This window comes from Salmo salar, chromosome 05 (genome assembly GCF_965601325.2).
Source record: "Salmo salar chromosome 05, fSalSal1, whole genome shotgun sequence".
Taxonomy (NCBI): Eukaryota; Metazoa; Chordata; class Actinopteri; order Salmoniformes; family Salmonidae; genus Salmo; species Salmo salar.
In genome coordinates, this window is record NC_138295.1 from 69,931,968 (window position 1) to 69,956,869 (window position 24,902).

At 41.6% G+C, this 24,902-nt stretch overlaps 2 protein-coding genes across 2 annotated transcripts; one reads left to right on the plus strand and one right to left on the minus strand.

Annotated features, from left to right (window-relative positions):
- Positions 1-418: 418 nt before the first annotated feature.
- Positions 419-10,411, minus strand: LOC106605609 (uncharacterized). Its single transcript, XM_014201444.3, has 10 exons — positions 9,829-10,411; positions 7,905-8,090; positions 7,557-7,675; positions 6,983-7,086; positions 4,891-4,958; positions 4,358-4,504; positions 4,145-4,235; positions 2,717-2,865; positions 2,176-2,317; positions 419-2,069 (listed from the first exon to the last, which is right to left on the minus strand). The coding sequence occupies exons 1-10, from the start codon at positions 10,124-10,126 to the stop codon at positions 1,907-1,909; spliced, it is 1,467 nt and encodes a 488-aa protein (XP_014056919.1). The 5' UTR covers positions 10,127-10,411; the 3' UTR covers positions 419-1,906.
- A 114-nt stretch (positions 10,412-10,525) lies between these two features.
- On the plus strand, positions 10,526-18,525 carry LOC106605611 (uncharacterized). Its single transcript, XM_014201445.3, has 10 exons — positions 10,526-12,733; positions 13,757-13,849; positions 14,086-14,146; positions 14,254-14,625; positions 14,727-14,774; positions 14,949-14,987; positions 17,307-17,418; positions 17,586-17,660; positions 17,803-17,881; positions 18,202-18,525. Exons 1-10 carry the CDS (start codon positions 12,641-12,643, stop codon positions 18,274-18,276), a joined length of 1,047 nt encoding a protein of 348 aa, XP_014056920.1. The 5' UTR covers positions 10,526-12,640; the 3' UTR covers positions 18,277-18,525.
- The last annotated feature ends 6,377 nt before the right edge of the window (positions 18,526-24,902 follow it).

Below are 24,902 nucleotides of genomic sequence, written 5' to 3' on the forward strand. Positions count from 1 at the left end.
ATTCCCGTTCTATAAAAAAAATGTGATACAAGTTTGTCCTGTTCACAGAGTAAGGAGGTTTTCTCAGGGCATGTTTAATTTGATTCACATGGTCTGGGGGCTGTTCAGTGAGATAAGCACTGTGAGAAGACTACAGATATCTCCTACCAGCAGCCGGGCTGTGGATTCACATTCATTAGAAAAGCAGGACAGCAAGCAGCAAAGCACATTCTAGTTTGTACAGTAAATTACATGATGAAATGAATTGAAAGAATTTTGGAATAAATTAAGCATATTTTTATATATAGTTGTCTGAACCTTTCATAGCATGCTCCATGAAAATACTACACTAACCATGAAAGCATTCACCAAGGGCTTACGTCAAGTAGGTCACAAAGGCTATTCTAAAAAGGTTAAATGAAGAAAAGATTCACACGCCTTTAATGTCCCACAGTTTATTACATTTAACCCTTATACAATAACAGTCCATACATACAATGACAAGCCTGTCCCTCCAACATGCGGAAACCTATTCTTCACTCTCTAACTTGCAGGGCGAGGAACTGAAATGTCAAGCAGCTATACATCTGGAAATAATCCTCTTCCTCACTGGTGGCCTTCGTTTGTAAAACATTTTTTTATTTATTGCTCCAAACCCAATTATACTCAGAATTACATGTTCACTCCTATCTGCCTAAAAGCACTGGACACCTGAAAGTGACATCTCCTTCAATGGAAATTTTCTGGATCAGAATAAAACAGAATAAATAAATCACAATATTTAATCACCAACAAACTAACCCACACACATGATATCAAACTTTCACTAAGCAAGATTGTGACAGGCATGCATATTTATTTTACTATTCCAGACAGTATTGGCACACTGTCTAGAAGGGTTCTGGGGGCCTACAACAACCCCCCAAACAGGTCAAAAGAAAATGTAATTACAGGAAATTAGCTTTAAAAATGCTAAATTCTCTCAGCCTCATGGCAAAATGTGTAGAATAGATTGGGACTAGCTATAAAACTGCAGTATGCCACTGTATTGGCAATGTGGCAGAATGCTAAACGTGCTACTCGTCAATGTTTAGGGATTTCCAGAGGGATGTCCTGTCCATACTCTGAGCTATTTCAGGAGAGGAGACACACAAGTACGGTCTTAAAATGCAGCCAGGGCTGAGGGCTCTTGTAGAACTTATCAAACCTGACCCCACCTCCCGGCTCTTTCTCAGAACTGAACCAATGAACAGCTTCTCCTGTCACACAGGTCCATGACACATAGGTCAGCTGGCGTCCTATTTTATACCTTTACAAATAGACTGACTAGAACAGGCATCCCTGTAATTCTATTTCTATGCTTACCAATACTAGGGAGTCACAACACATGCAAACTGTTGCTACATGCAATTTTTCAGTGGTCTTGATGCAGTTCCAAGACTTGTTTTCTTCCAGTAGTATCACATATTATATAGTTGAATCTCAGATCAAGGGTGAGAACACCTTTTGGCCACATCATAGTCCTAATTATTATATCATTTTGTAAACAGGGCTTTCTTCTAAACTCACCAAGAAAAACATAGAAATCAAGTAGGCCAAACTCCCGGTGAACGTATGTAACTAATTCAGCGTTGCACACTTTTCTACCCGCTCATTGACACCTTTCTAAATAATAAATAGATGTTTTAAATAGATAGAAATGAGCATAATCAGATACAACAACAAAGAGAGAGTCCAAATTGATAGAATTGTTGTTAAATAAGCAGCATCACTCACTCAAGGTAGATCCCACAGAAATATGAATGCTTCAACGTTAGTGGACAAGACATGTCTCTTAGGAAATAGGTCCCTTGTTTTGAGTCCACCCAACAGTTACTACAGGTTGTAGCTGAATGTTCAAGAGGTTAAGTTAAGGACTGATCTGGGTTCAGGAGAAGAAGCTGCGGAGCTGGAACAAGAAGTGTCCCTCCTTGTTTTTACTTGTTGTGCAGCGGCCATTCATATAGTCCCAAGCAGAGCGCTTACAGTAGTTGTAGAAATGCTCCTCTGCTTTCTTCAGGGTGAGGTTCAGGTCCAGAGTGCCCTGCAAACTGCACAGAGAGAAAGGCTGATGAGTCTGGTTGTATTGCTTTGTAATGACAAGGCGAATATTTCAGATGGACACACACACACACACACACACACACCCACCCCTACCTGTTGGTGAACTGGATGAGCTGCACATCATTCCTACACCTCAGCAGGGCATCTCTGTTGTCCAATAATATGGTGGCACAGATGAAGAGTTCAAAGGTGAATTCTGTGTTGACGGCCTGTGCCTCAGACACTGGTTTATCCTCTGGAACCACCCCAGAACATTCGTTACAACACAAACGCATCACAAGAAGGACAACAAACCATTGTTATAAGCAAATACAGAAGGACCAAAACGGCTTCTGTAAATTCATATTACCAATTGTATGGACATATACACTACATGACCAAAAGTATGTGGACACCTGCTCGTCGAACATCTCATTCCAAATTCAGCACTCGGTGGTCCTGTTCTGTGAGCTTTTGTGTCGTCTACCACTTCGCAGCTGAGCCGTTGTTGCTCCTAGACATTTCCACTTCACAATATATTGTGTATTTGGAACCATGCTGTGCAGTGTTTCTTATGTACTGTCACACATGTGACATGTCACTGACTCACTAGCCTGGGACTTGGAAGGATGGCCACAGGAGACTACTGTCTCACCTATACTGTGCCTGCGGGCGATCCTCTCCTGGTAGCGGGCGCGGTCCACCTGCTGGGAGATGAGCTCCAGGTGGTCACAGCTCAGGATCTCAAAGAGACGCAGGGCGTCACAGTGCTCAAACTCCCTTTGGAAACCCAGCAGCAGCCATCTGGGAGAGGAGACACACATAAATGTAAGTATACACATTTCATGCAAATACACCCCTTCAAATTAGTGGATTCTGCCATTTCAGCCACACCTGTTGCTGACAGGTGTATAAAATCGAGCACAGTCATGTAATCTCCATAGACAAATATTGGCAGTAGAATGGCCCGTACTTAAGAGCTCACTGGACTTTCAACGTGGCACCGTCATAGGATGCCACCTTTCCAACAAGTCAGTTCATCAAATTTCTGCCCTGCTAGAGCTTCCCCGGTCAACTGTAAATGCTGTTATTGTGAAGTGGAAACGTCTAGCAGCAACAACAGCTCAGCCGCGAAGTGGTAGGCCACACAAGCTCACAGAACGGGACCGCCGAGTGCTGAAGCGCGTAAAAATTGTCTGTCCTCGGTTGCAGCTCTCACTTCTGAGTTCCAAACTGCCTCTGAAAGAAATGTCACCACAATACATTTTATTTGGGAGCTTTATGAAATGGGTTTCCATGGCCGAGCAGCTGCACACAAGTCCAAGATCACCATGCGCAATGCCAAGCGCCGGCTGCAGTGGTGTGAAGCTCGCCGCCATTGGACTTTGGCGCAGTGGAAACGCGTTCTCTGGAGCGATGAATCACGCTTCACCATCTGGCAGTCTGACAAAATAATCTGGGTTTGGCGGATGCCAGGAGAATGCTACCTGCCCCAATGCACAGCGCCAACTGTAAAGTTTGGTGGAGGAGCCATAATGGTCTAGGCCCCTTAGTTCCAATGAAGGGAAATCTTAACACTCCAGCATACAATGACATCCTAGATGATTTTGTGCTTCCAACTTTGTGGCAACAGTTTGGAGGAGGCCCTTTCGTGTTTCAGCATGACAATGCCACTGTGCACAAAGCGAGGTCCATTCAGAAATGGTTTGTCGAGATCGGTGTGGAAGAACTTGACTGGCCTGCACAGAGCCCCGACCTCAACCCCATCGAACACCTTTGGGATGAATTGGAATGCCAACTGCGAGCCAGGCCTAATCGCCCAACATCAGTGCTCGACCTCACTAATGTTCATGTGGCTGAATGGAAGCAAGGCCCAGCAGCAATGTTCCAACATCTAGTGGAAAGCCTTCCCAGAAAAGGTGAGGCTGTTATAGCAGCAAAGGGGGGACCAACTCCATATTAATGCTCATGATTTTAGAATAAGATATTCGACTAGCAAGTGTCCACATACCCTACATGGTATGTGGAAAAAGTATGTACTGCAAAAACATACAGATGCAGTATATGCGTGTGTGTTGTGTACCTGTGACAGAAGGTGAAACTCTCCATGCTATCTGTGATCAGGTGGGTGTGGAGCTGAGGATCCAACTCCTTCAGCAGTGCTGCCTCCAGCTCTGAGTGACAACAATCAAAACGTTAATAACATTACCTTATTATCAAGTCTACCATATCATTACACATGTACAGAGAAGACAGACAAATAAATAAAAAAACAAAATTAAAACTAACAACAAACCTATCTTCCTGTGCAGGCCGTCGGCGCGGAAGTCCTTGGAGAACTTCTCCATGTAGCAGGAGAAGCTCCAGTAGGTGTCCACCTCAGAGTCCAGAACCTCCAGGAATCGGCTACAAAGGTCATTCATCCCCTGGGCATAGCTCACCTCTGACCCCCAGCACATCAGCATGACACACACAGTATGAGGAAAGTAAGTAAATACAGTTACTTTAGCTTACTACTAAGACTAAGGGGATAATCTGAACATGAAATATGCGTGTACATTTCTCGTAAGTTATGCATTTACTTCCATGGCAGATAGCCGTGAAAACGTACACACACATTTGTTAAATTAGGATTGTGTGACATGTTACTCCGCCAACATATATTTATCCACCTTTCAGTGGTTGGGTGACAACCGGGTCATGACCAGTATACAGTATTTACAGCACTAAAAACTGAGATAGCCAGGATCAAAGAGAAACAGAGAGTGAGAAAAGAAAGAAAAAGAGACAGAAGAGAAAGAGACAATAGGAGAGAGAAAGAGAGATTACCTGGGTGAAAAGCAGCATATGTGATCAGAATATCCCTCAACACCAGCAGATTGCCCAAGCCTTCACCCCTGTAAAAGCAAACAAACCAAAAACACTAGTGTTGCAAAGGGAGAAAATGTTACCGGTAACTTTACCAGTACACTACTAGAATATTAGACACTTTCTAGGACTTTAGGTAATTTTCATAACATGTAACAGATAAAATAAAATAAGATGTTTTAAATGTGACAAAGCTGTTAAAAATAATCCTTAATAAAACCCATTAATTTATGAATACAGTTAGTATTTAATATGAGGGTTTCAGCATGGAATATCCTTTCTATCTTTTTTATATGCTTTTATTTATTTTACTACGGCTATGTCAATATGTCTTTGTTGTAAATGTCTTGGGGCCGAACTGGTGGCAGTTGTGAAAAAAGTAAAGAGTTGCAGAGGTAATTGCAAATAATGTCATTCTATTTAATATGCTTTTTTTCCATTATGTATCTATCCACTAGAACAGGGTTTCCAGAACTTTTTGTTGTTGTTGCAACCCAACCATGTAAAAACAGTGATGTAATCAAAGGCCAATGTTTACTTTTTTAATTGGGTCTATGGCAGTCTATTACAAATCAGTTTGACAGTACTTCAATCTAAAGGAAGTATGGTTTGAGGTGACTGAAATGCATCAGAAAGGTATTGGGAAGTTCAAAAGATCATCAGGCAATAATTTAGCATGATATTCTGTGTAGAAAAGATCATAGATGATATTCTTTTCCCCGCAGTCTGATTTAGAGCCTGGTCTTGTCCACTCTGTTCTAATGAGTCCTGCGCAGCTTGAGGGAAACAGAAGACACATACGTATTCCTTATCTTTCAGTGAAGGGGTCATAATATTTTGTAGCTTAAACCATAAAAAATGTTGAGACACATTTGTAGGAAGAAAACAGAAACTGCTCTGTTTATTACAACCGTATCTAGCGGCTACTGGAGGTTACTGACAGAACCCCGGTTCTATGAACCAAGCGCAATTATTCATTTTTTCTTTCAGTTGCAACCCTTAGTTTGGGAAACGCTGCACTAGAAACTAAAGGACAATATGGACACATAGATGCAAAGATTAAGAAAATATCACTATTTTATATGAATATTTTTTTTTTAAGTTACCATAGATAAATTAACAGTTAATTACCCAAAATACTTGGACAAAATCTGATAACTTTGGTAAATTACCAGTAGTTTTGCAACCCTCGTTAAAACAAATCAGATCAAATACACTGATACCTCACACAAAAAGACTGATCCTTAAAATGAGCAGCTACATGTAGCCTACTGGCTTTATATGGGTTGTAATGTCAAGCTAAAATGCTTTAACGTTGTAACGACACAGCCTTCTTATCCTAAAACCAACAGGTAGTCAGTGTGTCACTGCTTATACATGTCGACAGAGAACGAACACTGAAGGCCCCACTCCAATATGCCCTGTTGATTTAAGTGTTGAACTGTTTGTAGCTGACAGCCTGCCAGAGGAGTTTAAACATAAATCCTGTTAAGCTTCCTGTTTCTGTTAAGTGTTGAGTAATGTTCCCTGTAAAGGCATCAGCATGCTTTAGTTCGCCTGGCACCTAGCCGAGCTCAGCTAACCAAACTAATGTGATCGCTTACTCCAATAAAAAACCTTTGCTTGAAAAACAAGAAAGAAAAAAAAGTGGCAAGAGTACCGTTTGTCCATTTTGAGATGCTGTAGCCAGATTACACTTCCTCAAAAAAGTCAGGATTAATTTAAGGTAACTCAAGAAATCTGTCATTAATTTTGAGGATTTCCAGAGGAGATCTTAATCGTGCAATTTTGCATCTGACTAGAATGTTTGGTGCAGTATTTCCCAAGTGAAAAAATGTGCATGAGGATGAGTCATCTGTCGTTGAATGACAACAAGCACTTCATAGAAGAATCCCTACTGGTGACAAATCTCCAACGAGGGGGCGTAGACTCTGGCTACCGACTTCCTATTTGATCACCACAAAGTATTGAGTATTCATCTGTGAGCTAATTTCATTGGCCCCCTGTCTCAATGTACAGAGACTGAAGTTGATAATGAACTAAAGCCACTCACGAGTAGTAGGGTAGGTCTCTGTCTGTCCGAGGCACGTCCTTGTCGATGATTCGGATGGCCTCTTGGAGCTCCTCCAGATCAAAGGTCACCCGCTCAAACAACACCTAGGTTCAGGGGTCAGAGAAACAAAGATATTAGTGGTCAGATGGATTATGTCATCATCTCAGACTTCAGTCTATAACATACTGTAGACTGTAAAGGTCTGTAACAAGACATGTCAACCTCAGAGTGTGACCAGCTGTTAAGAGATTGTAAAATATAATAATATATATAATATTCAGTAATACAATGACAGAGTGGATTATATTGACATGTCCATGACTAAACACACAGTTTGTAGCCTAACACCCATATCCTGGTGCAATATAAACTGACAACATTTCAAACAGCCCCAAGCTAAATTACCTTAGTACATTTTCAACGCATAGCACTTCTGTTGAATAGCTGAATGGTCAATAAGGAAGGTGTATGGTAATTTTGATTTCTTACACTCAAAAATGCAAAGAGGGAGAAGTAGTTAAACCATGTACTCTTCAGGGGGTTTTGTGTGTACTTTCTGAGGCTGGTGGTTTACCTGGGCCTGTAGCTCCAGGAAGGACAGCCTCTCCTTGACCTCATCACTCTGGTTCTGAGCCTGCAGCTGGACCCTGTCCTGCCTCACATCGAAGTACCGCACTGCTGCCACCAACTCAGCTAGAAACACACACAGGGAGGGAGGAAGAGAATGGGAGGCAGGTGAGCGAGAGTGAAGGAAGCAAATTCACAGAAGGAAACCAGGGAGAATTTACAAAATTGGTTGAGCTCATAGATTCCAGCATAAAGTTGATAAGTCTAGAATAAGGTGCTGAACAACAATAGATAGCAAGAGAGAGTGAGAGAGCGCGAGAGAGAGAGAATAAGTTGATCTACATCCGGGCCCTACCATCGGTGCCATTTATACGCAGTCGGATGGCAGAAGGAAAAAGCTGCTGCCACTTCCTCTTCATGGAGTGGTAGCGGACATTGAGCTGCTCCTGCAGTAGGGGGCGCTCCAGAGAGGTGGAGCTGCAGGGGTACATCCCGAACAGGAAACGCCACACCTGGCCACGCCCCGAAGGGGACACACCACCTAGACACATACAGCACAGGTTGAGTCCAGATACTTTACAATGGCTTCTTTCCTCCTGTGTGTTCCTTTTCCTCACTCCTCAACCTCACTGATGGGAAACAACGGGACAGGTGAGAGATGCAATGACATGTCCACTTGGTGTTCTGGACTGGTAGGTCTCTAGCTTTTCAACAGAATCGACTCAGGTTATAATGGTGAGACAAGGACTTCTGCATAATTTTACAGGAGTGTGAAGACTAGACCTAAAATATAAAAGATAAGCTATTGGATCAATTGGCCTCTGACTAGATATTAAAAATATATATACATTTAGCTAGGTAAGTCAGTTAATAAATAATTCTTATTTACAATGACGGCCTACCCTGGCCAAACCCTAACGACGCTGGGCCAATTGTGCGCCGCCCTATGGGACTCCCAAACACGGCCAGTTGTGATACAGCCTGTAATCGAACCAGGGTCTGTAGTGATGCCTCTAGAACTGAGATGTAGTGCCTTAGACCGCTGCGCAACTCGGTAGATAACGTGGCTAATTTATTCTTTCTAGCTAATTTATCCCTAGACAAACTAGGCTTCTCAAGGAATGAGTGGCTTATAATGTTTAGTGTGCAAAACAAGTCTTGATCCCCAGCATGGAGACCTTTAGCCCGCTTCTTAGAGCTCTGACAGGGATCATTATATAATGTTTTTGCACCATAGTCATTTCAGCTAAAGATGTCACGCCAGAGGAGAGAAGGAATGTGCATCAATGAAAATGGGTGGGGGGTTCCGTGTTAAGTTTTTTGATAAACACAGTCACAGTAGTAACCCCTCTGTAGCAGTATACCATGTACCTAGCTCACAGAGCTCTACCTTGCGTGCAATGGAAGACTCATGACTCTCTCTGAGCTTTTCAGCATGATGAAGCCCTAGGGATTCCCAGGAACTAAAGTCGGGGGGGGGGGGGGGGGGTCAGTGTTTACAGTCAACACTATGCACCCGGAGTCCTACATCTTGGTCATATACTGTAGCAGTTTCCCCTAACCACTGATACATGGTCAGATATTTTGTCATCCCTAAATGATTAAGATTGGTAGTTGGATAATCTGATCCTAGATCTGATGTTAGGGTCCATTTCACCTTGAGCTTGAAAACATGTGAGTGAAGGGCCGGTGACTGCAACTTACTTATGGAGCATTGATGCAGATAGAAGCTAGAAAGTATACAGTCCCCAGCTATTCACCCATTCATACACTCCCCTCTTGTTTTCCCTCAGGAGCAGATGTGTGTTAACTGTTGATGTCATACCCACAAACCATGACTGATGGATTTCATGTGAATCATGATTTTTCCTCCCTCTGAAAATAATATGTCAGATCACACCAAAGGTCTTGGCTGGTAACTGTAAAACCAAACCATTGTCTGTTTCTAAAAGTCTTTGCTTGAGGGGTCTCAGTGAGGTTTGATTACATGGCTTTCTAGAGAATGGTTGAACTGTAGTGCAGTCAGCTAGCTCCTCAGGCAAACATCACTTGACTTCCTCTTGACTTGTAGATATTGATTGAGCAATACCAAATCTGGGAAACCCAGCACTGGGAAACAACTTAACTTTACTTAATTTAAACTTTGTGATAGGCTCCAGCTTACTGGCCCATAATGTTTGAATATTAAATCATTTTCAATCAATTAATATGTTGAATTATGAATTGGCAGTGATTCATGCCCATCAATTTCTCTTTAGGATATCGTATCCCATCCTTACCATTCTTGAAAATGTGCATCCGCAGCCTGGACTCGTCCACTCTCCCCTCTGCATCCATAACGCCAGGTAACTCGAGAGGTGTCGTGGGTAGAGCAGGTGCGTTTACCAATGATACTTTCTGTTGGTTCCCAAACTCCGCCGTGACATTATTGACAGGTGAACTTCTTTTCGTTGTCCCATGCTTTCCCTTTGTTTTAAGGGGAGCCCCATGTACTCCGAGTTCTTTGGCGGTACTTTCACGACCGGGAATATCGAGTGCAGGTGAGTGCGGTAGCCCGTTCTCCTGTAGAGTGTCCATGATGTATATTCTCACTAATGACACGAAGTGTAAAACACAAACATCCCTCCTCGTGAAAACGGTTTGAGTGCCCGCTACATTTGTTTGTTGTAAAATGTAAAAAAAATAATAATAATTCCTTTCAATTTTATGTTTATACTGCCCCCCCGACTTGAAATGGAATATCCTTCAATACACAGGAGTTAGAACATTTCCCAGTTCAGGCAGGAATCCATGTTGTGTGAGACTTCTATGCTCTGCCCACTTTAAACCTCACGACCAAAGTTCTTCCTGTGAATCAGTCATATGACTGAACCTTACTGTTTTGTGTGTGTGTGGCTTACATTCGGGTTTTAATGTCGGGTTGAAAGCCGCAATTCTTCGGATACAGGAGCATTTTAACACCACCTAGGGTTTTTTACGAGACAACTATTTCTACTGTATAAGGATAGGCTACACGTGGTCAATCTGGCATAAGCGTTTGAAAGTGAAACGCCTTCATTCATATTCGTGGCTTCTTATGATGGACAAGGCTTACAGCTAACTAGTCTAAACTGCTCTTTTATCATGCTACACCCAAACCTAAATCTTTACATTTCCTCCCACACTATGAATGGAAGTGGTCTGTGAAATGCAGATTCAGTGCAATACTAAAAGTACAAACAAATGACCATAAAATATGTTGGGCCTTTTTCCATTAACGAATTGAATAACTACTTAACATTTTTTTTTTAAATTTAACCTTTATTAAATCTTCCAAATGACATCTTTAAGAACTGATTGTGAGGCCTCTAAGCACTATGATGACCAACAGCTTCACTAACAGAAAAGTATAAAAAGAAGAGTTGCATCTCTGAAGTATTCTCCTCTTCTGCACCTTAAAAAACCCAAAATAATTGTGAAAACATTAACTACAAAGGGAAGGACAACATCATCTGTATGATAACTTGATAAATTTTTGAGCAATACAATAGTAAGGGAATAAATGTGAGATTTTTTGGCCTAATATGTGAAAAATGTTGTTGTGTTACCTGGGATAACGGAGGTAAATATTAACCCATAAGGTGTAGGCTTAGCCTCGCTGAGGAGGAGTCTTGTCCCATTGCCATGGTACTGCTTGTCCTTCCCATTGACGCAGCACTGCAGAGTGCAGAACTAATAGCCCATGTCATTCAGCTCTAACCAGGTCATCAGGATGCTTGTATCTGTTGTGTTCAGGTTGTAGGTTTTCTGAAACCTCCCCTTGAATCGGGGCAAGTCACCCATCTCCCTCCACACCTTCCTCTGGCCATGTGTGGCCGTGTTGATGTACCATTCTGCCCTGCAGCCAGTGATCATCTCTCTGCTGTCCAACAGGACACGGCATCCCATGGAGACTTTCTGGACCAGTGTGACGGTCACCACAGGGTCCTGGTCCACCCATACATGACAGAAAGCTTGATGACAGACTGGACAACAGAATAGACAAATACTTGTGACAAATGTTCTCGTTATGGTATAATTAAGCAATAAGGACCAAGGGGGTGTTGTATATGGCCAATATGCCACGGCTAAGGGCTGTTCTTATGCACGACGCAACGCGTTATTGCTATTATAAACTGGTTACCAATGTAATTAGAGCAGTAAAAATACATGTTTTATCATACCTGTGGTATACGGTCTGATATACCACAGCTGTCAGCCAATCAGCACTCAGGGCTTGAACCACCCATTTTATAAATAACTAGATTCCTGTCAAGAGGATGACTTTCTTTGCCATCATGACAAAAGAGTGAAACTAGATGCACCTGTTTAGATCTCTCCTATAGTCAACATTGGGGTTTGTGTCTGTGAACTGCGCAAAACTAAATTAAAACCCAAACAAGATAAAACCATTACCTTTGAGAAGGATGATCACCATTAGGACAATGTGAAAGGTAGTCATTCTTTATGTCAACAAGAAGAGCCAAAAAATATGCATGTTGTATGATACTAAAAGTCAGATTTTGTGGGTTTAATAGTGGAAGAATTTCATCCAGATAAGAGATTCAGAGAAGAAATGTGCTAAATGTCATTAAAGTCTTACCTTATGCCCCCAAATAGTACTGCAAAACAATTACAATAAGCAACTTTACTTCCTTAAGTTCATTTCCTGATGCTCTACCTACACTCTGAGTTAAAAAAAAAATATAGATATGAGTCAAACCCACTGTGGTTTCCAATGTAGGTTTGTGTGAGCATATGTCAATTGGATGTGGATATCAGAAATACTTCATGTTTATGTTTAAATCTTTGACCTTGCAAAGGCCTAAACAATATAAAAGTGGTTTTGTTTTCCTACTTTAAAAGTTCCAGAGAGGGGTAAGCGAAAGAAAGAGGGGGGTGAGCGATAAAGAGGTGAGAGAAAGACAGAGAGGCGTGAGGGACAGAGAGATCGAGAAAGGCAGAGAGATTATATGAGATTTTTTTTCTGCGTTCCTGATCATGCGTCAGTTACATTCATACTCACTACCCCACAATCCCCACCCCGTGGCAGCCCCTCTCTAGTAGAACACCATGTACCTAGCTAACAGAGCTCTACCTTGTGTGCAACGGAAGCCTCATGACTCTGAGAGTTTCAGCATGACAAAATATCTTCAGCAACCACAGGTTAGAGATGATTGTGTTTACAGTTGTGGGAATGTACATTTTTAGTTACCCATTGGTTCTGGGAACAAAGCCACACGTCTCCTGACTGGTAACTTTGTTTTTTAAATGTTCTGATAACGGAAGCAAAAATTCAGTCTGTTCTGGGAATGTTCATTTTTAGGGTACAGGGTTCTGAGAACGTTTCATTATGGAACCCTGAAAGTTTTCCTGGGAGGTTTTATTAACATTTTGAGAACAAAAATGATAGGCTATTTGAAGGTAATTAAATAACATTCTGAGAACATGGAAATTCATTTGTTTAGGCATTTTTATTGTTATGGCAAGGCATCGGTGAGATTCGAACCTATGATCTTCTGTTTTCTATTCATGGAATTAGTCCACTGCGCCACCAGGATGTACAGACAGGCCCAATTTCAAAGGAAACAAGCGCTCATTAAGATCAGGTGTCGATAGAGAGAGTTTTGTTGATGCTGAGAACGGAATGTTTAAAAAAAAAAAATGTATTGTGGTTTTTATGGAAAGTTTTCTTAATGTTCTGAGAACATGACGTTAAATAGAACCATGAGGAATACCTGCAGAAAACATTATGTTGAAGTACTGAAATTCCCACAGAAGAACGTTGTTTCTTAACATTCTCTGAAAGTTCAGAGAACATGACTTTAATAGAACCATGAGGAAACCTGTAGAAAACGAAATGAAATTCCCACCTAAGAAACATACGGTTCTCAAAACGTAATGTGCCATCTGGGTATCCTGCACCGTTCCCAGAATGTTGTTGGAAGGTTGTATTCAAACACACTCTCACCAAGCTCTAAGAAACATATGGTTCTCCGAATGTTATGTGCTAGCTATGTCTCAAGTAATTAGCCAAAAGTCACCTTCAGTTTACACATTTACACAAAACTTCCTCTAATTCCTTTTTTTGTTCAATCGACATCATTGTTAAGTAACAGGAAATATACATGCAATACTTTTGACACCACTCTTGTTATAACTGCTTGTCACTCATTTTACTGGAACCAGTTGGCTTTTAAGATGTGTGCCGGTGCCATGGTCACTGCTGGTGTTTTCCTTGGACCTGTAGCCTCCTGCTTTGGCACCTTTTTTCACAACACAGTGAGTATCCTCCGTAGATTTGAGTTTTTATTTTGTTGTTGCTGAACCAACATTATTTCCCAATGCTTTACAGTCTCTGCTATGCTTGTTGGTCAGTGGTAATGTTGTATTGGTTGACACAATTATGATGGGAGCGCCATCTGACACCAGGCATCTTTAACACAACATGTAAACGATATTAGGAATCTGGTGCGTCATTAGTTACAATTAACTTTCAAATCTCTCTGTTGGACCAGATGAGCCCATTGATGTGGATTGAGATGATGCTCATTTTGTCTCAGGCCTCTGGCGCTAGTGGTATGTGATTCGTTTTTATGTCAATATGCACTCAGTGTTTTCTTATGCTATGTCTAAACAACATAAACTGAATAATCCTAATACTTTTGTTGTTAATTCAAACACAGGTGTGGATTGGAAAGCTGATTACCCGAAGTTTGTTTTTACCAATAAGGGAGATGATGTGACCATTCTATGCAATGTTACCTATCCCCCGTCCCCATCTAAAGAGCCTATCCTGGCCTACTGGAAACGCCTGGGAAAAACTAAACTTACCATCAATGATAATGACAAGAATGAATTCCTCTATCACCCCAACAACACATTCGTCATCAAGAGTTTTCAGAACAGGACCAAGCTGACAGGAAATGTCACTAAGGGAAACTGCTCCCTGAACATCAAGGGAATTGAAGAAGGCGACATGGGGCCCTTTTACTACTTGAGAATTGCCACTGGAGCCAACAACTTCAGTTTTATTAATCAACTTGTCTCCATATCTGGTAAGCAGTAGAGGATGCAATGTAAAGTGCTTTTGTTCAGTGAAGTGTGTCATTAATTTGATATGGAGGAAACTCATCCCTACTGTATTTTTTCCATTCAGGAACCTCCGGGACTATTTCAATCATACCAATGGACAAGTCAAACACAGGTGAAGTATTCAGCTTAGAATTTTCACGTACACACAGAATTTTAACTGTTGCTCTGAATCAGATATTGGTTTACTTTAGAAATGACCAGTGAACCTGACACAGTTGATAACAGCAATAACAATGTATTTGTCAAAGTTAAAAAGTGGGCTGAAGTTGTTTTGTCTCCTTCTCAGTTGATTCCACGACTACAGTCCCACTAGCCACCACAGAATGTAAGTAGACTCTCAGGGCCAGTTTCCCAGACCCACATTAAGCCTAGTCTTGGACTAAAATGTATGCTATATCTACAGTGCCTTCACTGCATTCAGAAAGTATTCATACCCCTTGACTTATTACACATGTTGTTGTGTGACAGCCTGAATTCAAAATGGATTAAATATTTGTTTCTCTCTCATCTATCTACACCACAGGAGGTTGGTGCCACCTTCATTGGGGAGGACAGGCTCATGGTAATGATTGAAGTGGAATTAATGGAATTATATCAAATACATCAAACACATGGTTTCTATTTGTTTGATCTAGAAAAAAGAAACGCACACCTTTAAAGGCGAGGTGCTGGCTAGCGGAGTAGAACACTAGAAAATAAAGGAAAGCCGCACACTCTAAGAGCTCAGATGCAAAAATTTAATAACCAACGTTTCGACAGCGAAGCTGTCTTCATCAGGGTATCATCAGGGTATTCATCGATACCCTGATGAAGACAGCTTCGCTGTCGAAACGTTGGTTATAAAATTTTTGCATCTGAGCTCTTAGAGTGTGCGGCTTTCTATTTGTTTGATGCCATTCCATTTACGCCGTTCCAGCCATTATAATGAACCGACCTCCACTCAGCAGCCTCCACTGATCTACATGCAATACTCCATATTGAGAAAGAGAAAACATATTTTTAGAAATGTATGCAAAGTTATTGAAAATGAAATACAGAAATATCTTTACATAAGTATTCACACCCCTGAGTCAATACATGTTAGAATCAGCTTTGGCAGTGATTACAGCTGTGTCTTCCTAAGTCTCTAAGATCTTTGCACTCTTGAATTGTACAATATTTGCAGATAAGAATTTTTTTAATTCTTCAAGCTCAGTCAAGCTGGTTGTTGATTATAGCTAGACAGACATTTTCAAGTCTTGCCATAGATTTTCAAGCCAATTTAATTCAAAACTGTAACTAGGCAACACAGGAACATTCAATGTCGTCGTGGTAAGCAACTCCAGAGTATATTTTGCCTTGTGTTTTAGGTTATTGTCCTGCTGAAAGGTGAATTTGTCTTCCTGTGTCTGTTGGGAAGCAGACTGAACCAGGTTTTCCTCTAGGATTTTTCCTGCGCTTATCTCTATTCCGTTTATTTTTATCCTAAAAAAACTCCCTAGTCCTTGCCGATGACAAGCATACCCATAACATGATGCAGCCACCACCATGCTTGAAATTATGAAGAGTGGTACTCAGTGATGTGTTGTGTTAGATTTGCCCCAAACATAATGTTTTGTATTCAGGACATAAAATACTTAAAAATTGCTAACAGGATGCATGCTTTGGAGTATTTTTATTCTGTACATGCTTCCTTCTTTTCACTCTGTAATTTAGTTTACTATTGTGGAGTAACTACAGTGTTGTTGATCCATCCTCAGTTTTCTCCTATCACAACCATTAAATGATGTAATTGAAATCACTGAGCGGTTTCCTTCCTCTCTGGCAACAGAGTTAAGAAGGACCCCTTTATCTTTGTAGTGACTGGGTGTATTGATACACCATCCAAAGTGTAATTAATAACTTCACCATGCTCAAAGGGATATTCAATGTCTGCTTTCTTTTTACCCATCGACCAATAGGTGCCCTTTGCAAGGCATTGGAAAACCTCCCTGGTCTTTGTGGTTGAATCTGTTAGAAATGTACTGCTTGACTGAGAGACCTTACAGACAGTTGTATGTGTGGGGTACAGAGATGAGGTAGTCATTCAAATATCATGTTAAATACTATTATTGCACACAGTGAGTCCATGTGACTTGTTAAGCAAATCTTTACTCCTGAACTTATTTAGGCTTGCCATAACAAAGGGGTTGAATACTTATTGACTCAAGACATTTCAGATTTTCATTCTTTATTAATTTGCAAACATTTCTAAAAACAACATAATTCCACTTTGACATTATTGTGTGTAGGCCAGTGACACAAAATCTCAATTTAATCAATAAAAAATGCAGGCTGTAACACAACAAAATGTGGAAAAAGTCAAGGGGTGGGAATACTTTCTGAAGGCACTGTATCCATTTCAAATCAAATCTTTTGAGAGAGGGTCTCTTGATTTTGCATTGGGAGGCAGGTAGTCTAGCAGTTAAGAGTGTTGGGTGGGTAACCAAAAGGTTGGTGGTTCGAATCCTCGAGCTGTGAGAAATCTGTTGATGTGCCCTTGAGCAAGGCACTTAACCATAGTTGCTCTGGATAAAAGTGTTGACAAAAATGTAAAAAATATTAATTCAAATGAATAATGAAATGAATAAATATTCCTCAGTCCTAATCAGAATGTTTTTCACAGTGTGTAAGGAAGCGCTATCCACGACCATATATATTGCCGTCACGGTCCCAGTGGTTGTAGTTTTACTGGTTGCTGTATTGGGAAGTGTTTGGTTCTTCAAGTACAGGAAAAGGTGGGTCTGGTTGATGGGTGTCCCCAGAGGGATGCTCTCAAGTTTGACTGACATTGATCAATTTCTATAGCAACATGATGTCCTCTGCCTTCTATTAGTCATTGCAGATACATTTTAAATACATTTTTCTCACATTCACTAAAATAACAACTGATTTGATTTTCTAGGTCCAGGTGTGTCACTAAGCAAGTGTCTGGATATTATGCTAATTTCACCATGACTCCAATGGCCAAACCTGAAAGGTATGCTTAAAACTATGAAACATCCTTCAGTAAATTGCTAGTTTGACATATTTCAGATTTTCTTCTGAGTGTTAGTCTAAAATATGTTCTTTGAGTTGACCTACAGTGTCAATGAACTACTTGTCTTCCCCTATCTCCACAGAGTCAAAACTACAAAGAAAGATGACACCCAAGTTCCTCCTCCAAGGGTCATCGATGAGCCCGTCTATGGCAACGTCCAGGTACATTACAGCACCCTGAGCAGATCTGTTTTAAACTGACAGTACTCTTTATAATGATAGTACATGTAGACTGTTGATAAGTCATCAGCTTTGGACCTAATGGTCTTTACCCACTGGGCACACACTGGTTGACTCAATGTTGTTTCCTTGTCATTGAAATGACATGACAATGAAGCAACGTGAAATAGATATTGAGTTGACGTCTGTGGCCAGTGGGTACTAGATATGTTTACCATGTTGGCCATTTAGTGTTGTGCTCATAGCTTCTTGATAGACCTTTTCCTACCTTCCCTGCCTGATTTATCCATTTCTCTTTACAGGGTCCAAACGATCCGATGGACAGTATGGATCAAATGGACAGTGGATATGCAAATGTGGATCATGCAAAACAGTGACGAAGCTGCATCTCAGATTTCATCACTGCTTAATAATACTTGTTGAATGTGTGTGTGTGTTTTTATCTTGATTGTTATCTTGTCAAAATGCAGTTTACAGAGTGTTAGCCCTTGTTTCTCACATCCTGTTTTGACTTTCACTTGGTTATGTGCAGTTTGTTTGTTATATGTAAAATACATAGTTCAGTATGCAACTATTTTTGAAAGGACTGTCTTTCAAATAAACATACTTACTGAGATGATATGCTACCGGTTGTTTGATTCAATCTATGTCAAAACATTTCACACAAAAACAGCTCTCTCAGTCCTATATTGACAAGCATTCACAACTAAACATAACGTTTGTGCTGAGTTGGACAGGAACACAAGGCTGCTAGAAATGGTAATTTCTTTTGACTAAGGCTTTCTGGATAGTCATGAGTGAATGAAGTCATACACATGAGATTCACGTCTCAAAGTGAATACATTTTTTGAGTTTTGATTGGTTGAGTTTTAAGTATTCTATGTTGCATATGTGAACAAACAGTATCTGATAAGAAACTTTGCAGACAATAACTGCCATTAATTTTTTCTTCTTCTGGGGTCGGATGCATATATAGGCCTTGATTTTGGTACTCAAATGCAACGTCTCAGCGTAAGAGTGGGTGAAACTCTGGCATATTACTGGACATGAACTAAGGAAACACAGAAAAGGTACTTCTGCATTCTTATTTTTTCAGTTCAAACTCATACATTGTATTCTGTGTTTGATGAATGAGAGCTGTTCCAATTGCCTTGGTTTTAGGATTTCATCTCCACGGCATCTGTTTTAACACATTTCCTCTCTTCCACAGTCACCTGTGATGGAGCTCAAACTGCTGTTTCATGTTTTGCTGTTATATGGTACCTCCTTAAAACCTCTTAAGGATCAGACCCTTTTTTTCAATTTTTACCAATAATGACATACCCATATCTAACTGCCTGTAGCTCTTGACCTGAAGCAAGGATATGCATATTTTTGACACCATTTGAAAGGAAACTCTTTGAAGTTTGTGGAATATGAAATGAATGGGAAAATAACACATTAGATCTGGTAAAAGATAATACAAAGAAAAAAACATGCGCGTTAATTTTTTTTCATCATCTTTGAAATGCAAAAGAAAGGCCAGAAAGTATTATTCCAGCTTAGGCACAATTTAGATTTTGGCCACTAGATGGCAGCAGTGTATGTGAAAAGTTTTAGACTGATCCAATGAACTATTGTATTTCTGTTCAAAATGTTGTATAAAGTCTGCCCAAATGTGCCTAATTGGTTTATTAATACATTTTCAAGTTCATAACTGTGCACTCTCCTCAAACAAAAGCATTGTATTCTTTCACTGTAATAGCTACTGTAAATTGGACAGTGCAGTTAGATTGACAAGAATTTAAGCTTTCCGCCCATATCAGATATGTCTATGTCCTGAGAAATGTTCTTGTTACTTACAACCTCATGGTAATCACATTAGCGCACGTTAGCTCAACCATCCTGCAGTGGGGACACCGATCCCATAGAGGTTAATTTCCTGATAATATTACAGCAGTCATGTTTGTGCAAGCTGTCTATGTACGCTAGGAAGGATACCGTTTAACTCTTGATTGACTTGAGCCCAATGACTTCTCAAGTGATCCATGGGGTCTAGTCTCAGGTCAGCAGATGTCCCAGGGGTCAAGACATTCCAGGTGTCCCTATACATTCAGGCACCCTCCCACATGGACACACATCACAGACTATAGAGGCTCCTGTTATACCCTCTCCTGGTGGGGGAAGGTCAACTGAATCTACAACCTACAGGAGAACACCAGATGGGCCCAGAGTTTGCACCCAGATCCTGGGAGACCTGAGCAAGGGAAACTGCATCCTGAGGATCGATAATGTTCAGCGCGATGACGTTGGACCGTTCTGTTTCGGGACTGACATGCCAGAGTACAACCAGTTCTCCTATGTTAGTAACATGGTTTGCGTCAATGTGAAAGCTGGGTAGGCCTATGTTGATTTGGTTGAGGATTTTTTTGCTATCTGTATCCTGTTGAATTGTTGAACGTGGCTTATTAAATGTGCCTTTCAAAAGGCCATATATCAGTCTTTGACTAATTGTTCAATGGATGCTTTTCTTCCATGTCAGGCTGTCCAGTCCCCTCTTTGTCAGTGAGGGAGGAGGTGAAGGAGGGGGAGGTGGTATCTGCCTCCTGCTCTGTCTCACTCCTGCCCATCTGATCCCCCTCTCCTCACCTGGAGCCACTCTGGAACACCCAGCATCCAATCACAGCAGCATACCAAGGGCCATTGGGAGGTGACATCATACATGACCTTTACCCCCGCCATCACTGATAACAAACCAACCTCTGGACAGTGAACAGCTCCAAGACTCTCAATGTCAAATGTCACTCTCTATGTCAAAGTCCTGTATAGTATAAATGAGAGTGGTTATATTTCCTGACAATGTTGTTCCAAACCAAGTGGTGTGGCAGCTGTTGGGCTGAACAAACAAACTCATAATTGTTGCATTGTGGGAAAGAATGACCCAGTCAGTGGCTCATCTGCATTATCAGTGCCGATTTTAACATGTAAATCTTGGTGGGGCAAACATAACATAAAAAAATTGGGATGCATGCCAGCAAACCCACTACAGTATACAACACAAAAACAATAAACAATAGATGAATTGCACTATAACGGTGACAAACGCTGCCCACAAACTGTTAGGGCCTACATAAAGCTGTCCCAAAAGCAGTCCCAAAACCTTACCACTGCTACACCTGACTATCAGCGGAGCCTTGTCTGGCAGCAAAACAGTTAATTCAGCCTCATTTACTGCCTTTAAAAAAAACATAGCTGATATGGCTGACTTGCTTAAACAAATGTCTACTGACTATTGAGATGTACAAACTATGGCATAAGGGGACGACAAGCGGATAAGAGGCAATCCGTAATTTCAATTAAGACATTAATGAGCGAGCTAGGACAGACGTAGTCAAAATAACTATTTGTTCAGCACTTTTGAAATGTACAGTGACATAAATCATAACATGGGCCGTTCTTACAGTGTTCTCCCTGTACACCAAGTCAGAACCGTAGGATAAATAAAGGGGGCATATAAGCAGACAATGACATTTCTTACAATATTAGATAATTACATTTCAGTTTAAGTGGAGGGGGAGTTTGAGGATAAGGACACTATATCCTGAACTCCCAGGAATGAGTATGGGAATTATGAATTAGAATACTAGAATATTATTAAAATATAAATTATAAGAATTATTTAATAGGATCTCTGTTTTTTAATCTGACGCTTGGCATTGATAAAGGTCATTAGCCACTCGCAATTCTAAATACAATAACCATGGCCGTAGCTACATACACGTAAGAGGACACAGAGGTCTGGACCTCTGTAATTGTTTCAGTCGGGTCTCAACTTATTGTTGAAAGTTAGAATAGTAGAATACGAAAGGTGCATTTTTTTTTTATTGGTTGTTCATCAGCAGTTTTCTTGTTATATGTCACTCACTGACAGTCACTCAATTAGCCCATGTCAGTATTTTTGAAAAGATTGGTTAATTAGTCTAGCCAGCTATCTAAACTTGTTGTAATAATGGCTGAATTACCGACCGGGTACGCAGGGGATATGTCCTCCAGGGAGCCCACATTGATTTTGATAGTTACTCTCACCCAGATATCATAGGTAATGGCAAAATGTGTAGAATTGCAGGAAATTAGCTGTATAACTGCATCACAACAGATTTCTAACAGATCCCTCTGTACGTATTAAATTATAGTTTTTAATCCCGGTGCTAAATTAATGTGAGTTAATGTGTAGCGTCTAATCGTATAGCTAATTGGCTATGTGTTTGAACCTACAGCTAGGTGAATGAACCTACAGCAATCAAGGTGATAGTGGCTGGGGTCATTTTTATTTGTTTCAGCTGTTCTCCAAATAGCATTTTAGAGATTTATGTTATTTTATAGAAATGCAGTAAATGAGTAAACCCCCTCTGGGTTGCACCTCTCTCCCTTATGTTGTTGTGTTAAAATATTTATTTTAATTATGACATATTTGTTAAGGAACTCACTTGGTGAAGGCCACAGGACTGAAAATGTATGAATGCAAACACCATGTCTCTGTCTGTAACGAGGGTCGTATGAAGGGGACCAAGGCGTGTAAAGTGCTCATATTTCTTTTAATGACAACACTTAAACAAAAATAACAAAAACGACAGCCAACAGTTCTGTCAGGTACATGAACAAAACGGAAAACAACTACCCAAAAAACCCAAAGGAAAAACAGGCTGCCTAAGTATGGTTCCTAATCAGAGACAACGATAGACAGCTGCCTCTGGTTAGGAACCATACTCGGCCCAACACAAAGAAATACAAAACATAGAAACTGAACATAGAAATACAAAAACAGACAAACACCCCCTGTCACGCCCTGACCTACTCTACCATAGAAAATAACAACTTACTATTGGCAGGACGTGACACTGTCACTAACAAATACAGTCATGGGTGGTAACGCTTCAATTCACTCGAAAGGCAAGGCACTTTGGAAATATGCAAATAAGGTGTTACACGTTAGCAGTGTGTTAATTTAACACTGATGTGGACCTGTACAGACACAGGACCAGTATTAAATGTAACACTCTCAGTGTTGATGTAACACTGTGTAATTTGCTGTGAACAATTCAAAACCTATTCCTTATGATAGATTTTGACGGTCTGTTTTGCCATATATGAATGTGTTAATCAATGCCTTTCTATAACCTATAGTAATAAAGGCCAAATTCAATGTTTTATATATGTCATGTCTAGTCCTGCTCCTCCCCTCCGGTATTTGACGTCACCGGTTTACTGACCACTGGTCCTGGCATTCATCATTACGCACACCTGCACTTCATCAATAGGCACACCTGGACTCCATCACTTCACTGATTACCTATTGACTATGTGTTTCATGTACGCTACTTGTGTATCTTGTATTGTTCCATTTATGATTAGACTCACCACCTGCACTTGCATCCCAACTCCCAGCGTCCACGTTACAGAATACTGACTCATCAAATGGAAGCTGCAGGAAATCTCCCAGATGGTAGACAAACAGGGATATCTACTTTGTAAGCACTACGACCAGCTGGCGCAACAGGGGATGGCTATAGAAGAGGTTCTTCTCAGTTTTCAACGTCTCAAACATGCGGCATTGCCTTCTACTAACGGAGGATAGTCTGCCACCAGTCGACCCAGCGAGCCAGCACATCAGTCCGCCCAGGTCAGCGATGCCGTTTGTCCCTCCCGGATAGATATGATGGAACCCCATCTAAAATGCAGTGGATTCTTACTCCCGTGCTCCCTCTATTTTGCACATCAGATGGGAGCCCCCACCACAAATAGGTCCACGGTTGCCACGGTTATTTCTCTGCTGACTGGACGGGCGTTTGAGTGGGCTATGGCCGTCTGGGAGAGAGGGGAGGAGATGGCTTTGCATGAGGGGTTCATGGCTCTGTTCAGAGGTATTTTTGATCAACCACCGGAGGGCAGGGAGGGGGATGAGCGCCTACTCCAACTATGGCAGGATGACCAGACAGCTGCCAAGTATGCACTCACCTTCCGGACAGTAGCAGCATCCAGCGGATGGAATAAACCGGCGCTCAGTACGCTCTTCTGAAGAGGACTGCGCGAGGAGGTCCAAATGGAACTGGCATGTCGTGACGACAGGACTTGTTTTCCTGTTCCCTCGTGTCGTAGCCCCTGTGGTCTGGGACGTAGATGTAGACATTAGCCAGGCTCTGGAGGGAACCCGCTCCCACTACTTGACCTTGGCACACACAGTTGTTGTCGCTGGGCATCCTGGGATCACCCGTGCTATACAATCACTCTCCGAAAAGTATTGGTGGCCCACCTTGGTGCAGGACGTTACTCGCTACGTCAACTCCTGTTCTGTGTGTGCCCAAACTAAGTCTCCCGGGCACGCTCCAGCAGGGAAACTCCTTCCACTTCCCGTGCTTCAGCGTCCCTGGTCTCATCTGTCCATTGACTCTGTTACCGATCTCCCCTCCTCTGACGGTTTCACCATCATTCTGGTGGTTGTGGACAGATTTTCTAAATCATGCCGGCTTATTCCTCTCTCTGGTCTCCCTACCTCTCTCCAGGTTGCTGAGGCATTGTTCCAGCAGGCCTTTCAGGCACTACGGCCTTCCGGAGGACATCGTCTCCAACTGTGGCCCCCAATTCATGTCACAGGTATGGAGGGCTTTCATGGAGAAACCTGGGGACATGTTCCGCCTCACTTCCGGTTACCGGCCTCAGTCCAAAGGGCAGGTGGAGAGGATGAACCAGGAGCTGAGGAGGTTCCTGAGGAGTCACTACTAGGACCGGCAGGGAGAGTGGGCCCGATTCCTTCCCTGGGCGAAATACGCCCAATTCAATATGTCACTCCTCCACCGGGCTTACTCCCTTCCAGTGTGTCCTGGGTTATTAGCCGGCCCTGGCTCCGTGGACTCCGAGCCAGATCGAGACCCCTGTGGTGGACGAATGGTTCCGGCATGCAGAGGAGGTCACGTCTACTCCTCCCCTCCAGCATTCAACGTCGCTGGTTTAGTAACCAACGGTGCTG

Bases quoted from the DNA above. Each gene is read 5' to 3' on its own strand.
- LOC106605609 (XM_014201444.3), bottom strand. From the start codon at position 10,126: ATGGACACTCTACAGGAGAACGGGCTACCGCACTCACCTGCACTCGAT. The intron at 8,091-9,828 runs GTAAGGATGGGA...GTATGTGTCTAG, and splicing joins GATGCACATTTTCAAGAATG to GTGGTGTGTCCCCTTCGGGG. The intron at 7,676-7,904 runs GTAGGGCCCGGA...GTGTGTTTCTAG, and splicing joins GCGTATAAATGGCACCGATG to CTGAGTTGGTGGCAGCAGTG.
- LOC106605611 (XM_014201445.3), top strand. From the start codon at position 12,641: ATGTACCTAGCTAACAGAGCTCTACCTTGTGTGCAACGGAAGCCTCAT. The intron at 12,734-13,756 runs GTTAGAGATGAT...TACTGGAACCAG, and splicing joins AATATCTTCAGCAACCACAG to TTGGCTTTTAAGATGTGTGC. The intron at 13,850-14,085 runs GTGAGTATCCTC...CTGTTGGACCAG, and splicing joins GCACCTTTTTTCACAACACA to ATGAGCCCATTGATGTGGAT.